We start from the raw sequence: 16821 nt of genomic DNA, 5'->3' as shown, positions 1-16821 counted from the left end.
AGTTGGTGCTTTGAGAATTTTATCCTCCTCTCATGTTCAAGTATACGTCATCCATCTATGCAAACTAGGAAGATTAAAATCTCAAATCCTAGCATTGGAAAAGCCTCTGATGAGATTATTGATACCTTGTATTTAATTCAGGCTGCTGTCTTTCAAGGCATACACGTGAATGACAGAAATTGTTTATCTACTAATTACTGTTTTAGCTTTGCCTCACTCCCACGCCAACTGTTTCATGACAATTTTCAGCAATGTCCACTTCACAATGCCCACATCACATTTTTTTGGCCTCACTCTTACTATTAAACAGAAACATGGTGTCCTAGCGTTCTGTGGCTTTCCTGTGAGTGAATAGCAATAGGACAGTGGCTGCCAAACTGGGATATGGTATAAAGCATGTATGTCAAGTGCAGGCATCAAGTTGGAGACACAGTTTCTGACAGCTATTGAGTTTGGGGAGGAGGAGTTCAAACAATCACAAACACAATGAACTGAATATTAAATGAAAAACTGCAAAGCACTGGGATTTGATGAAGTAAATTTGTGGCCTTTGTTTCGCTAAGAGTTAGGAAGATAAAGAAGCCTGTTGACAATTGCTTTTGGTAATATTTCAATAGATGGGCAATGCATCTGCAGCATTTAAAGTACTCATTGAAACATTTATTTTACTTGTTGCACAGATGATGCCTCGAACTTTAAGTATGTGGTACTTTACAATGTGTAAGAAGTCTTACTTTATTCACACTGTCAGAAATACCGACAAGTACTTCAATCTCATCTTCTTTCTGCAAAACAAAAACAACATATTCAATATCCCTGAATAGGAAAAATATGGCCAACATTATAAAAGTGTCCTCTTAGCTTGGAATTTCAATCATTATAACCATACCTTGAGAAATTTCTTCCTTGATCTGAAAATCTAGATATGTCCTGATTCAGTAGTCAATGGGCATGAGTTAATCTGATATCCTGATTCTCCATGAACACAGCAGGCCAAGCAGCATCTTAGGAGCACAAAAGCTGATGTTTGTCTCAGCCCGAAATGTCAGCTTTTGTGCTCCTAAGATGCTGCTTGGCCTGCTGTGTTCATCGAGATCCACACTTTGTTATCTCAGATTCTCCAGCATCTGCAGTTCCCAATGTTCTTTACATGACCTCCCTACACTCAATGCACAATGAAGACAAGCATGCTAAATGTCTTCTTTAACACTCCGTCTACCTGTGGCTCCAGTTTCAAGGAGCTATGTATCTGCATCCTAAAGTCTCCTTGCTCGAGGGAAATGACAGGCAGATGGACATGTTGAAAATCTGATACTAGCACAGGAGCGATGGGCTGAATACCTTCCTCCTATTTTGTAATTTCTACAATTCAGTAATTCTATAATAATGATCAGTTCCCACCATCATTGAAACAACAAATATAATAGTAAAATAAAACAGCAAAGAGCTTTACCTCCCTGTCCAACTCCTCCAGCAAAGTGACCTTTCCTGTTTGTGGTTCCACTGCAAAATAGTGTTTTGTTCCAGGTTCAAAAGTCATGTCATAAGTGACTGAATTTCCCTCTGGATCTGAGCCATTCAAAGTGTACAGATGTGATCCTACACAAAAGTTAAAAATTTAGAGTTTATACCAACAAAACAATTTTTTTCATATCAACATACAACTGGGATCTGTTAATTCAATTATGTTTTAGTTCTTCTGTTTAACATGTGTAGCATGCACCTAAAGGAATCAGATGCATTATAGATTTTTCTTTGTTCACAGAATATGGGTGTTGTTAGCTCAACCAATGTTTACTGCCCATCCTTAAAATGTCCTTGAGAAGTGCTTCAAAGCCGTTATGAGGGATAAGTAGGCAAAGCCTAATATGAGTGTTAGTTTGCAGTTTATTGCAGAGCATGTGCCATTTGCTAGCACTGCTGACAATCCCACCCATTACTTTGCTGATGATCAAAGGGTATTATTGGCAGGCTTAAAATTCTCCTTGCTTTTGTGGACAGAACATACCTAGGCAATTTTCTACATTGCCAGTAGGTGCCTGTGTTTTTGCTGCCCTGGAACAATGAGGAAACAATAACAATACACCAACAATAAAGCAGTTGGCTCATCAGCATTTAAGCACTTTGAAAAAAAACTTACAGGGTGACATGAGCCAAATATATCAGTTGCTGAATGGACCATGTAATGCTACATTCACAGCTCTAACCCATATTATTGTTTCATAGATTTCCATGGAGTCTGATAACATATTTAAACAAAATGCTCTGTAAAACAAAACAACAGTGGAGCATGCAAATTTGAATACAGCAATGTCCACCATCTGAAGAAAATGCCAACCAGGTCAGAAATGGAAACATCCCTTTTTATTTTGCTGTCATATTTGTCATGTCAATGGTCGGGGACACTGATAGCTACTATAGAAGTAACAAATTATAGAAATTGCAATTTAAAAAGAGCGTACTCAGCCCATCACCCCCGTGCTAGCACCAGCTTTTCAATTGAGTTTTACTTGCATTTCATTTGGCTATTCTTTCCCTTAAACACCCCTACGGTCTTTTGTTGAGGGCCTTAATTAGTTTGAAGAAGGAAGACAAAGTGAGTTTCTGACACACACTGAGGGAAGAATAGAACTGATGCTTCACAAAGGGCTCACTGCCATTAAATGTCATGATTTCATTGCTCAGTCATGTTACAATTCCAGATTAATAAGGCCAACAAAGTAATGAAAGATATATCCTGAGCATGAACTGGTGACTGAATAACTTACCTCATTGCACAGTGAGTGGAAAGCTATCAGTGGTAAAGAGCCAGAAATGAGGCAAGGGGATAACAAAGTGTGAAGCTGGATGAACACAGCAGGCCAAGCAGCATCTCAGGAGCACAAAAGCTGATGTCTCGGGCCTAGACCCTTCATCAGCCCTCTATCTTGGATTACCTTTGTTATCTTGGATTCTCCAGCATCTGCAGTTCCCATTATTTCTGATCACAATGAGGCAAGGTGAAATGTTTTTTGCAGTGAATTACACTGACTGAAAATTTGGTGGAAGTAACTTGCAAAAAGGAATTGGATAAATACTTGAACAGGAAATATTCACAGAGTTATTGGGAAGGAAATGTGAATTTCTTGGGACAGAAACAATTCAATGCTCAGCCACAAACATTTAGAAATAGAACTCCACATGAAGCGGTTAAACATGAATCCTTTATTATCTCTTCAGAGCAGACTTCCTTTGCATGTGTATGATAGGCTCAAGTCGGAAAATTGCACAACACAAATTTTTATACATTAAGAGCAAGGAGGTGGGATGTGTTGATTGGCTGTTTCAAACAGCCAGTCCAAGCATAAGGGCTGAGTGGCCTCTTTATGTGTTCTACCATAAAATGACTCAAAGATTTGATGAGGGATAGAAAAATCTACTGCTGAGTTGGACATTGTAATACCCCAAAACAGCATCTTCCAAAGCCACTCTATGATATAGATAAAGATGCGACAAGGACAGCAGATGGAATTAAATAGCAAAACCCTTGTTCCCATTCAAGCTCCATACCATCTTGACTTGAAACAATATTGCCATTCCTGCACTGCTATTGGATCAAAATGAGTTGTTAACTTGCTCGCCGAGCTAGCTTGTTTTTGTGCAGACGTTTTGTCACCATACTAGGTGACATCATCAGCGGAGCCTTTGATGAAGTGGTATTATTTTACTCTGCTTGGAATTTACACTGGTCCATTATGGTGAGTACTGTTACTTCCAGTTTTGATCTGCACAGATTTGTATATGGAGTCCAATTCTATATGTTTGTTCACTGAAATATAGGTGGAGAACCATGCCTCTAGGAATTCCTGTGCATGTTAATGTTTGGCTTGGGCTATTATAGTCACCTTGGCCCAGTTAAACTGGTGGCCTTCATTGTCTGAATGTGCCGATATTAAGGAGAGTTAATCTAGTCTCATTTGACAGCATTTGGCCTATATCCCTCAAAACTCTTCCCATTCATATACCCATCCAAATGCCTTTTAAATGTTGTCATTGTACCAGCCTCCACTGTTTCCTCTGGCAGCTCATTCCATAAACATATCACCCTCTGCATGAAAATGTTGTCCCTAAGGTTTCTTTTATATCTTTCCCCCCTCACCTTAAACCTATGCCTCCAGTTTTGGACTCCCCTACCCTGGGGAAAAGATCTTGGCTATTCACCCTATGCATGCTCATGATTTTATAAATCTCCATAAGGTCAATCCACAGCCTTTGACTCTCCAGGGAAAATAGCCCCAGCCTATTCAACTTCTCCAAACCCTCTAACACCGGCAACACTCTTATAAACCTTTTCTGCACCCTTTCAAGTTTAACAACATCATTCCAATAGCGGGGATACCAGGTTTGAACACAACATTCCAAAAGTGGCCTCAACAATATCCTGTAAGTTGCAACATGACATCCCATCATAGAATTCCCACAGTGTGGAAACAGGCCATTCAGTCCAACAAGTCCACACCAACCCTCTGATAAGCTTCCCACACAGACCCATTCCCTTAATTTCCCCATGTCTAACCCACTTAACCTAAACATCTCTGGGCACGATGGGCATTTTAGCATGGCCAATCCACCTACCCTGCACATCTTTGGACTGTGGGAGGAAACTGGAGCACCCCGTGGAAACCCACGCAGACACAGGGAGAATGTGCAAACTCCACACAGACAGTCACCTGAGGCAGGGATCAAACCCAGATCCCTGGAGCTGTGAAGCAGCAGTGCTAATCACTGAGTCACCATGCCATCCCAACTCCTATACCCAATGTACTGACCAATAATGGTAACTGTACCAAATGCCTTCTTCACCATACTGTCTACTTACTAACCATTTCTCCTACATTTATACACAAATCATTTATATTCTCTGTGGTTCAGAAGAATGAGAGGCTCCCTCATCGAAACTTACAAACTTCTCAAGGGGATAGACAGTGTATACGCAGAAAGAACCTTTCCCCTTAGCATAGAGTCTGAAATGAGGGGACAGTGCCTCAGAATAAAAGACAAATCATTGAGGAATTGTGCCTTCTTCAGAGGATGGTGAATGTTTAGCCCTTCTCTCCCCACAGGACTGTGGAATTTTAGTCGTCAAGTAAGCTCAAGACAAAGATTATTTAGATTTCAAGTACCTAATAGGATCAAAAGATATGGGAATAGTGCAGGAAATGATCAGCCATGATCTAGAATGGCAGACTGGCCTGAAGGAACTGAGTGGCATATTCTTGCTCCTGGTGTTGCAATGCAGAGACAGTGTGGCTGATACACTTCACAGTTACTGGCTAAGTGCAAATCTGGCAGCATCTATGAGTGTGAATGGCATTCCCGAATGGAATCTGTTGTAGTCAGCAGTTATTATCAGAGAATTTGGCACAGTGAACTCATTCCTGATTTCTTAAGATCTGTTGTAATAATCTGAAAATTGGGGGCATCATGAATTATGAATCCCACATATCACTCTCGTTAATGAGACTACATATTTGGAACAAGCTTTGCAAAAGTTACCTTTGATTATCGAAGCGATATCTCAAACACATACCTATAGGTGTATCCTCTGGAATGCTCAACATAGCCATGTTCCCATTGGTGCTGTTTGGTGCATTGTCATAGAAGTAAGGAGCATAATCTGCTTGAACTAAGAGGAAAACGAAAGTCTGTGTTGGGTTGCCCAAAACTTAGAAATCATCAAATGTGTTAGGCTACAGCAAAATCTGCTTATTCAGAATGATAATTCTAAATTATTTATCAATACCATACCAAAATCTAATGGCTCATGGATTTTATTCAAAAGCAAACATGGTCAATATGGGAGCAGTTTCATGTCTCTGTACGGAAGCGTTAGCTAATTGGGTCTGTTTAAACACAAATAAAACTTTGAAAATAGTGGCAGAATTTATTACATTAAATAGTTCTGATAGTACTTACTGATTGAAATGGGGAACAGAGACATATAGTAAGGAAACAATACGGCTGGTAAAACATCACTTGTTTGACAATGGTCAGATAACAACAAATAGGATTATGAAATGTCTTCTAAAGTCACCAAACTAGTTACCAAAAGCTAAAATACATTAAATTATTCACTCAAAGAAATTGATGCTATTATTTGAAATGAATATTTGGATGATACAGTATCCGACATACATGAGAATTACACTGAGGATTATTGAGGATTACACAGTTTTGATCATTCTGATTCAGATCTTATTTTTAATATATATAACACAAATAAGATTTACTTACTTAAGGAGATATATGTCACAGCGAGAAAAATGGCTTGCTGGCATATTTCTACATACTTCATTATAGCACAATAACGGAGTTGATTTTTCTGAAGTAAATATTAATGTTATTCCAGGGGGAGCATTGTGATGACCAGTGGAGAAAACCTGGGGCTGAACAGAGGAACCAATAGCCGCTAAGATTTTAATCCGATGACTCATTGCCTTCAAGCAGAGTTGAAGCAGCTTTCTCGGATAAATCCTTCAGCCAACTGACAGCAGGCTTAATTCTTCCATTTACATGATTGGGAATTTATGTTCCTTCCTAAAAAAAACTCAGCAAAAGTTCTCGGGGTGTCGGTAATTTTTTTTCATGTGTGCAATCACTGCTGGGCCTACATTTGTTGCATCTCCTTGATTTCCCTTTCAAATGAATGGCTTCTTCAACCATTTGAGAGGGCAGTCAGAGTCAACCACAATGCTATGTGTCTAGAGTCACATGTAGGCCAGACCAGGTAAGTACAGCAGACCTGCTGTGAACTGGTGATAATGGGAACTGCAGATGCTGGAGAATCCAAGATAATAAAATGTGAGGCTGGATGAACACAGCAGGCCAAGCAGCATCCCAGGAGCACAAAAGCTGACGGATGAAGGGTCTAGGCCCGAAACGTCAGCTTTTGTGCTCCTGGGATGCTGCTTGGCCTGCTGTGTTCATCCAGCCTCACATTTTATTATAAGATAATAAAAAACAGCTCTCTGATGAAGGGTCCAGGCCCGAAACGTCAGCTTTTGTGCTCCTGAGATGCTGCTTGGCCTGCTGTGTTCATCCAGCCTCACATTTTATTATCTTGGAATTCTCCAGCATCTGCAGTTCCCATTATCTCTCACATTTTATTATGCTGTGAACTGGGTTGGTTTTTATGACAATTGACAATGGTTACATGCTTGCCATTAAGCTAGCTTTTAATTTTCTTTTGTTTGTAATTGAATTCCAATTGCACTATCTGCTGTGGTGGTGTTCAACCCATGGCCGGCAGAGCATTATCTTGGGTCTCTGGATCTCAGTAGCATTGTCTGTCTTGTTAAGAGTACAGAGCACTTCTAGATTTTTGTGAGCTATTCTTACATTGAACAATCCAAAATGATCACAGATGAATGGTACTAACAGCAGAAATATTTCTCATGTGAGGAATAGGTTTCTGCATCATGTCCCTCTTATTTTTTGATTGCCTTCTGTTTCCAATTGTTTGAGACACATACATTGTTCTTCAAAGATAGCTGATTATGCTAATGTCCTTTGTTGATGGGGAATTATTCAGTCTTTGCCATGGTTTTACAATTAAACTCGCTCAATCTTCAATGAAAAAGAAGAAAAAAACTAAAATAAAATTGCATAAGAAAGTGCACGGTGAACAAAATTCAAAAACTCAGATGTATAAAAGATAAAGCTGAAGCAACACATTCCTCTTGTCAACAAGATAAATCCACTGTCAAGAAGTGATTTTACTTTGGCACATTTTTTGCTTCAAAAAGGAAGGTCTGTGCATATATATGCGATATAGGCAATTGGCCATACAACAGTTTTCATATGACATCAGAGCAGGAATTCACATTTGTGCGACCGCTTTCAGATTCTCAAGATAACCAGAAAGTATTTTGCAGATGAAGCATTGTTTTGAACTACGCCCACTGATGTTTGGAATGCAAATATGGCAGCCAGTGGGGGCTTGTCCTGCAAGGTGCCAGAAACAGCAAATGAGGAAAAGGGCGAGATAATCTGTTTCTGTGATGAGATGACTGATAATCATTAGCCAGCACACCAGGAGAAGCCTCCTAAACATCTCCGAACATCACTATGGAAACTTTCATGCTCAGCTGAATATTTATCATCAGAATAATGCGTCAGACATTCAACAGAGCCTTGTTGAGATCAATGTGATGAGATTCTTACGTCTTGATTGGGCTTTCTGTGGGACAATTCCTAATTTATTTTGACATTCCAGCAATTAAGAACTGAGGATCTGAGCAGCAGACTAATTGAATATTGCAAAATGTTTTGCAACAACATGTGAGGAGCTATCATCTGTATTAGAATTACAGCTGCATTTGGGCAATTGATTGGCCTGGTTTACAATACAGTATCCTTTTATTGTCATGTATCCCCCCAGTGATGTTCGGAGATGTTTAGGAGACTTGTCCTGGTGTGCTGGCTAATGATTATCAGTCATCTCATCACAGAAACAGATTATCTCGCCCTTTTCTTCATTTGCTGTTTCTGGCACCTTGCAGGACAAGCCCCCACTGGCTGCCATATTTGCATTCCAAACATCAGTGGGCGTAGTTCAAAACAATGCTTCATCTGCAAAATACTTTCTGGTTATCTTGAGAACAGTGAAAAACTTTCACAATGTCTGTCTTCAAATGGCAACATTTGAGTTACAAGTACCTAGGTTCAAGTTTTGGATACAGCAGAAGGATAAAAGCAGTTGCTTAATTGCATAATTGAAAATAAGTTAATAGGAATATATTAAGGGGTATATTAAGAGCTTAATGTTACAGTGTTCTAAGGTAAAGACTGCCCTCTCACACCGGTCTCTGTCCAAGACTTGCTGCCTATGTCCTGCTGCAGAGGCTTCTTCCCTGCGCTGCTCTGGGCTCGTGGCCCATATGCTGCTCCAGGGCTCATTGCTCACTGTGTTCTGGTGCTCACGGGCATGCCTTCAGGCCACCAAGTGCAAGGCCATGCTGCTTACTGCAGTTCTCCACAGACCTTGGCCCACTCGCTCTAGCATGCTGCTGGTCTCAGCCCACTCACTCCACATCTCCACACCCTGGTGGCACGGGGTCGGGGGTGGGGGAAAAGGAGGATGGGCGGGGGGCTGTGGTGTTGAAGAAATGGTGGGAAAAAAGGGAGGAAAGATGTGAGCAGAGGAGCTCCAACCAGAGTGTCCTGCTCTGCTGCCATCGAATGGCATATGGGCTAGAATATCCTATATGGTCTCATTTACTCCAATACAGAAGTACAATGAAAGGTTTTTACAATGGCTGCCTTTAATGGCACCATTTTAAATACAAGTGCCGAGGTAAATTTTAGTGTTGTTTCAGAGTAAAAAGAATATATTTATCTGATAGAGTTTTGCATCCCAAGAATCAGTGTTAAAAGAGTTTCTAATTGGATGAACTCAAATCTTATTGGTTTTGAATGCTTTGATCGAAGAAATCAGCATGTTAGTTTAATTTCAACACTTTTGCCCAAATCACCATTTATCATCAATGAAATATGATAGGTAAATGATCACAAGGAAGAATAGACAGCCATGCATGAGATCACAAAGTGTGAAGCCGGATGAACACAGCAGGCCAAGCAGCATCTCAGGAGCACAAAAGCTGACGTTTCAGGCCTAGACCCTTCATCAGAGAGGGGGATCGGGAGAGGGGTCTGAAATAATTAGGGAGAGAGGGGGAGGCGGACCGAAGATGGAGAGTAAAGAAGATAGGTGGAGAGAGTGTAGGTGGGGAGGTAGGGAGGGGATAGGTCAGTCCAGGGAAGACGGACAGGTCAAGGAGGTGGGATGAGGTTAGTAGGTGGGAAATGGAGGTGTGGCTTGAGGTGGGAGGAGGGGATAGGTGAGAGGAAGAACAGGTTAGGGCGGCGGGGACAAGCTGGGCTGGTTTTGTGATGCAGTGGGGGAAATGGACAAGCTGGGCTAGTTTTGGGGTGCAGTGGGGGAGGGGGAGATTTTGAAGCTTATGAAGTCCACATTGATACTGTTGGGCTGCAGGGTTCCCAAGCGGAATATGAGTTGCTGTTCCTGCAACCTTCAGGTGGCATCATTGTGGCACTGCAGGAGGCCCAGGATGGACACGTCATCTAAGGAATGGGAGGGGGAGTTAAAATGGTTTGCGACTGGGAGGTGCAGTTGTTTATTGCAAACCGAGCGGAGGTGTTCTGCAAAGCGGTCCCCAAGCCACCATGGGAGGTGCAGTTGTTTATTGCGAACCGGGCGGAGATATTAAGCAGATATCCACTGTAACCAGTGTGGCTTCCTCTACATTGGGGAAAACCAAGCGGAGGCTTGGGGACCAGCTTGCAGAACACCTCCGCTCGGTTTGCAATAAACAACTGCACGTCCCAGACGCAAACCATTTTAAATCCCCCTCCCATTCCTTAGACGATGTGTCCTTCATGGGCCTCCTGCAGTGCCGCAATGATGCCACCCGAAGGTTGCAGGAACAGGAACTCATATTCTGCTTGGGAACCCTGCAGCCCAATGGTATCAATGTGGACTTCACCAGCTTCAAAATCTCCCCCTCCCAGCTTGTCCCCATAGAGAATAGTTGACAAACCAATTATTTGAGTTTTTTTTAATCAAAGTGTATTTTAGTGATTTAAAAGAATGTTAATAAGTTAGATTTTGAAATTAGTCCCTCAACTTGCAAAATGAAAATTTAAATGTGCACATTTTTAATTGAAATTAAATTTCCTTTTTTTTTCAGCTGAGTGTTGCAAGCTGAGCTTCTTTTTGTACAATGTGGCCTCTCTGAACTTGTTGCAAGAATGTGGCCCAGATATTCTAATGGCCAGAGAGTCATTAAACAGGCTGGACTGGAGTTACAATTTGGGACCATGCGGACTACCCTTAACAGCAGACTCCATGGGAATTGCCCTGAAATTGAAAATTCTGATGGACAATTCCCCTGAGTCCTTCCAAGTTAGAAAATATTCAATCAAGTAAATAGCTATCCAGGAAAAGTGACTGAATGAGAAATCTAATTCCTGGGTAACTATTAAGCTGGACATCTGATTCATTTTTTAACACCCTTCCCCCAATCACAATCCCCAACCCGTTATACCCTTCCAACTTCTGACAATAACTCTCCTAGCCACAGCCCCCTCTGAGTTGGAATGGCCTAGCACACCATTTCCCTGCCCCCCGAACCTGACAATCCTCTCTTTATTAGATTGACCCCACCCTCCATACAAATCCCCCTTCCCAGGCATGAATAACCCAACTAATCCACTGGTGGGCCAAACATCAGATTCTAATCTCACATACCCCAAGCACCACATCATTGCCCGCTACGCTGGCACACCTCCCACCTGGTGCCCTAGTCCTTTGAACAATTAACAGCCTAAACCCCACCTGCCCTTCCACCCCACACCTCTGTCTCCCCATATCTTACTTTACATATATATCCTTTTTCAAGAACTGTTAAAGTGCCTGGTTGCATTGCTGGACATAGAACATGACACACTGACTGCTGCAATAAGGGCATGGTTTCAACACCAATTCCCTTTGCCGTTGGATTAACGTCGTTTTGAGCAGATATCCAAATCCCACATAAAACATTTGTTGAAATTGAAAACATTCTGATTATTGCAGTGCAAACAATCTTATGTACGACTGTTAACCACTGGGCCTCAAAAATATTTGGCAACCCTGTCTGTGATCCTTTGAACTATCAGCTGAGGTCAAATTCCTGCGATTGAGCTTGAAACCACGATCTTTCTAAATCAGAAATCAGAAACGTACCACTCATCCAAGGTTGGCTTCCAAGGCAAATTTAAAATTAACATCAGGAAGCATACATAGTTGTCTTCCAGGTTTGGGTTCTTGGAGATAAGCTTTTGAATCCTTTGAGGAACAGCAAAATACTATGGTGGCAGTGGGGAGGCTATGTGGGTGAAAGCAGGTGGTTGAACTGGACTTCCTCATCCAGTTTCTTCTTGTAGAACATACAAACATTGAAAAGCAGAGAAGGAGTAAGCCAATTGGCCAGATGCACATGCTCCATCATTCAATATGATCATGGGCAAACATCCAACTCAGTACTCTGTTCCTGCTTTCACCCCGTACTCTTTGAACTCTTTAGCTCTAAGAAGAATGTCTAACTCCTTCTTGAAAATATCCAGTGTTTTGGTCTCAGGTACTTTCATTAGCAGAGAAATCCACAGGCTCACCGCTCACCACAAACAAATGTGTATGAAGAGAGGTATTCAAAAAGTGTTAGCAAAAAATTATAGAAAGCTTTATGCTCTTTTTCCCTTTCATCAGCCTCAAAGACAACTCTATGTCCTGGGGTAATAAAATGTGAGGCTGGATGAACACAGCAAGCCAAGCAGCACCTCAGGAGCACAAAAGCTGACGTTTCGGGCCTAGACCCTTCATCAGAGAGGGGGATGGGGGGAGGGAACTGGAATAAATAGGGAGAGAGGGGGAGGCGGACCGAAGATGGAGAGTAAAGAAGATAGGTGGAGAGAGTGTAGGTGGGGAGGTAGGGAGGGGATAGGTCAGTCCAGGGAAGACGGGCAGGTCAAGGAGGTGGGATGAGGTTAGTAGGTAGCTGGGGGTGCGGCTTGGGGTGGGAGGAAGGGATGGGTGAGAGGAAGAACCGGTTAGGGAGGCAGAGACAGGTTGGACTGGTTTTGGGATGCAGTGGGTGGGGGGGAAGAGCTGGGCTGGTTGTGTGGTGCAGTGGGGGGAGGGGACGAACTGGGCTGGTTTAGGGATGCAGTAGGAGAAGGGGAGATTTTGAAACTGGTGAAGTCCACATTGATACCATATGGCTGCAGGGTTCCCAGGCGGAATATGAGTTGCTGTTCCTGCAACCTTCGGGTGGCATCATTGTGGCACTGCAGGAGGCCCATGATGGACATGTCATCTAGAGAATGGGAGGGGGAGTGGAAATGGTTTGCGACTGGGAGGTGCAGTTGTTTGTTGCGGACTGAGTGGAGGTGTTCTGCAAAGCGGTCCCCGAGCCTCCGCTTGGTTTCCCCAATGTAGAGGAAGCCGCACCGGGTACAGTGGATGCAGTATACCACATTGGCAGATGTGCAGGTGAACCTCTGCTTAATGTGGAATGTCATCTTGGGGCCTGGGATGGGGGTGAGGGAGGAGGTGTGGGGACAAGTGTAGCATTTCCTGCGGTTGCAGGGGAAGGTGCCGGGTGTGGTGGGGTTGGAGGGCAGTGTGGAGCGAACAAGGGAGTCACGGAGAGAGTGGTCTCTCCGGAAAGCTGACAGGGGAGGCGGCGCCAATACAGTCATCAATGTACCGGAGGAAGAGGTGGGGTTTGGGGCCTGTGTAGGTGCGGAAGAGGGACTATTCCACGTAACCTACAAAGAGGCAGGCATAGCTGGGGCCCATGGGTCTATGTCCTGGGGTCCACATTAACTATATTTCACTGGTTCTCACAAGCACTTGAATCCAAATCTATTGGGGTTTATTGTAGGTTTCATTGTTGTAGATTACGAGATCCAATATCCAACTGCTGAACCATCTTATGCTTCATGTTTAATAGCCTGGCCTTCTTTCATACTTCTGTACTGCCCAGTTATTAGTGTTTTAATATTTTCCCCACCTGCATGTAACCAGCTCTCTGGTAGGCTAAACAACAATTAAATAAACAATGGATGCACAGCAACTTAGCAAATCAGAATGATTGAGAGTAATGATGTCAACCCTGATCATTAAACTGTGAAACATACAAGAAAGTGGAAGTGGTTGAACTAAATACAGCTAACAACTTTACATAGGGATTTTAATACTTCGCAGTTGGGTAAGGCAGAGTCTGATATTTATGTGTATTCTGAAGAAGCATCAGTGATTGTATCAAAACTCAACATTGACTATGTTTCTTATGTAACACTTTAAAATTCTTATCCTTTTTTCAAATCTGTTCACCACCTCACTTTCTCCCTTTCTCCTCTGAGCCCCTGGACCCTCCAAGATGTCTGCACTTGTCCAATTCTGGCCTATCATAAATGCCATTTACATTTCTCTACCTGTGGCTGCTGTGCCTTCAGCTGCCTCAAACTCTGAAATTCTCTCCCGAAACCATCACCTCTCCACCTCTTTCACTCTTTCAGATGCTCATAAAAGTTTACAGCATTGACCATGCCGTTAATCATGACCTAATATCTCCTTATAGGCCTTGGTGTTAAAGTTATGATTTGCTCCCTTAAAGTACTTCGGCACATTTGACTTGAGTTAAAGGTACTGTGTAAATTTAAATTGCTGTTCTTGAATGAAACTGTGTATTTTCTAATGGAACTTTTTATACCTCCCATCGCAGTAAATAGTTGTAGCTTCTTTCATCCACTAATCACACAATCATCTTATTGCAAGAGTTGCTGTATGTTTGTATGTGACAGCTGTTACTTGTCATTAAAGTATTCCTTTGGAAGACTTCCATTGGAATGTGGTTGAATGCAAATGGGAAACAGTAGGTTTATATTCTACATTTGTATCCCAATCTGAAAATGTTATAAAAATTCGGGTGGCTAGTAACTGATTTCAGGAGGGCCATAGACAAACCAGCAAAGTAGTGAGACACAAGGCAGATGAACTTGATGGCAGAGAATTGTGAAATTATACTATTAGAAAAATGCAGAGAGGCAATAAGAACTAAATGACACAACTTTCAAAAGCGAAGCAGCAGCAGTGGGACCTGAAGGTGTATACGTACACTTCTTTGAAGGAGGCAATACAAGATGAGAAGACTCTTTAAAAAGTGGAGAAGATCCTTAGCTTTATTAATAGATTTGAGGACTAAAGCAAGCGACTTATGTTAAACCTTTATAAAAGCAATCATTCATGCTAATTGTGCTCCACTCTGGGTTCCAAACTTTGGGAAGGACAACCAGGCCTTGGATTTGTGGATTGCTTCAGAGGATACAAACAAAATGGTAACATTTTGCAGTAAGCAAAGAAAAACTGTTCCCGGTGGCTGAAGGGTTGGTAACCAGAGAACACAGATTTAAGACGATGAGCAAATAAAACAGGTAATAGCACAAACAAACACTTATTAACGCAGTGACTTGTGGTGATCTGGAACTTGTTGTCTGAAGACTGGTGAAAGCAGATTCAATTGTATCATTAAAGAAAATTGGATAAACAGATGGGTGAAAAGAAAGAGTCCAGGCGATGGCGAAAGAGCAGCAATCTAGAATAATTGGACATCTCTGCCATGGAGTCAGCACAGGAACAATGGGAACAAATTCTTTTGATTATATGGTAGATGGTTAAGAAATTGAGATGATGGTGTCCTGTTATATGTCCTCATGACCTTTTCCAAATTCACAATGGCAAAGTTTGAAGGTGCATGTTATTTCATCCTGAACAAATATTATACATTTCCACTTGGAAGTTAAAAACGCACAGTTTAAGTACTTTCCCCTACAACTTGTAACTCTAAAATTTCAAAATGATAATTTCAATATTCGGTTGTTTTTCCAAACAATTTCCATTCTTTTGTAATCATGGGCTGTAATATCCATCTTTATTTGTCTATCTTTAACATCTGAAGCCAGGAGGTTTGTCACTCATAAATCTTATAACTTTGCCTGTCTTGATAATTACAGTTTTAAGAACAAATCTAGTTACAATAATCCCCCCCCCGTCCTGCACCTTTCGTTACAATGCGTTACATAAATGAAGCAGTTTGACACAGCTAAACCTATCATGACTGCGGTCATACCATGTAGACCTACCTATGCAAAGTGCTTCAGGCTGTGTAATCACAAAATTCAGCAAGAAATTCATAAAACCATAGGGCCATGGTAAGGTTCCAACAGTAAATGAGGCCTTTCTGCCCATCATGTCAGTCTTTGCTGAGTAAAGTGGCTGTCCATTCCAATCCCACTTTCCAGTACATGCCCGGTTACAGTGTTTCAGGCACAAATCCAGGTTCCTTTTAAATAAGTTGAGAGTTTCGGCCTCAACCACCAAACCAGGCAGTGAATTCCAGAAACCCTCCGCCCTCTTGTGCAAACATTTCTCCTCATTTCCTATTTAGCCCTTCAGCCAATCATCTTAAATGCAATGCTGGATGTCCATTTGTTGCTGAAGGGGCCCTGCTTTCTTCTGTCCTCACAATGGAAACTGCCCTTTAAATGATTGCCCTATCTGCCACTTGTTCTGAGCTGACCCGTATTTGGTAAATGTACTGAAATTACATCACAATGGCCTGCACTGGTGTTGTTGGGGGCAATGGAATTTTTGAAGCATATCAGAGGTTCTTAGTAGCCAGTCTCCACTGTATTGGGTGTTGCCTAGCAGTTTAAGGAAGTCCATTCATGTGGCTTGAAGATGTAAAGATGCAGTGGGACAACGTGAGTGAAAATGTTATATCAAAAGCTTGAAACCTGAAAAGGGAAAGGATATCTTCAATGTCAGACGGCAAGCTAACACTTGTGTGGCAAATATCAAGTAGAATATGATGAGTTAGGAAGCTGTAAATAAGTGAGTAAACCCTGCGACAGTTGTTAACACTCTAATCCGCTTTGCTGGAATTCCGAAATTCAAAACCAAACTACTGACGAATTAGACATTGAATTGAGTTTGAGGTGCATTAGCGTTTGTATAATGATGAGGTTCAGCTATTGAAGAAATCAGATTCAGATTCATTAGAAAGACAGGTCCCACAGCATGTTAATGGTGGGATTTCTTTTTATTCATTCATAGGAAGGCATCGTTAGCTAGGACAGCATTTTTTGACCTTCCCTAATTACCCAGAGTGGAGTGTAAGAGTCAACCACATTGTTGGTCGGTATGAAGTCATGTTTAGG

The 16821-nt window shown here is 41.9% G+C and overlaps 1 protein-coding gene across 2 annotated transcripts in view; it reads right to left on the bottom strand.

Moving 5' to 3' along the window:
- cdhr1a (cadherin-related family member 1a) overlaps positions 1–6434 on the bottom strand; it is a 40627-nt gene extending 34193 nt beyond the window's left edge. For both annotated transcript variants that reach the window (XM_048563247.2, XM_048563248.2), the window contains exons 1-4: positions 6274–6434; positions 5570–5665; positions 1454–1599; positions 735–785 (exon numbers count right to left, since the gene is read on the bottom strand). In XM_048563247.2, coding sequence (XP_048419204.2) covers positions 735–785; positions 1454–1599; positions 5570–5665; positions 6274–6334 — 354 coding nt within the window. In that variant the 5' untranslated portion in view covers positions 6335–6434. The remainder of the gene's footprint in view (positions 1–734; positions 786–1453; positions 1600–5569; positions 5666–6273) is intronic.
- Positions 6435–16821: the final 10387 nt, after the last annotated feature.

The sequence above is a fragment of the Stegostoma tigrinum genome, chromosome 37, assembly GCF_030684315.1.
Source record: "Stegostoma tigrinum isolate sSteTig4 chromosome 37, sSteTig4.hap1, whole genome shotgun sequence".
Lineage (NCBI taxonomy): Eukaryota > Metazoa > Chordata > Chondrichthyes > Orectolobiformes > Stegostomatidae > Stegostoma > Stegostoma tigrinum.
The sequence above is the reverse complement of the archived record's forward strand: the minus strand, read 5'-3'. Positions and strand labels throughout refer to the sequence as shown.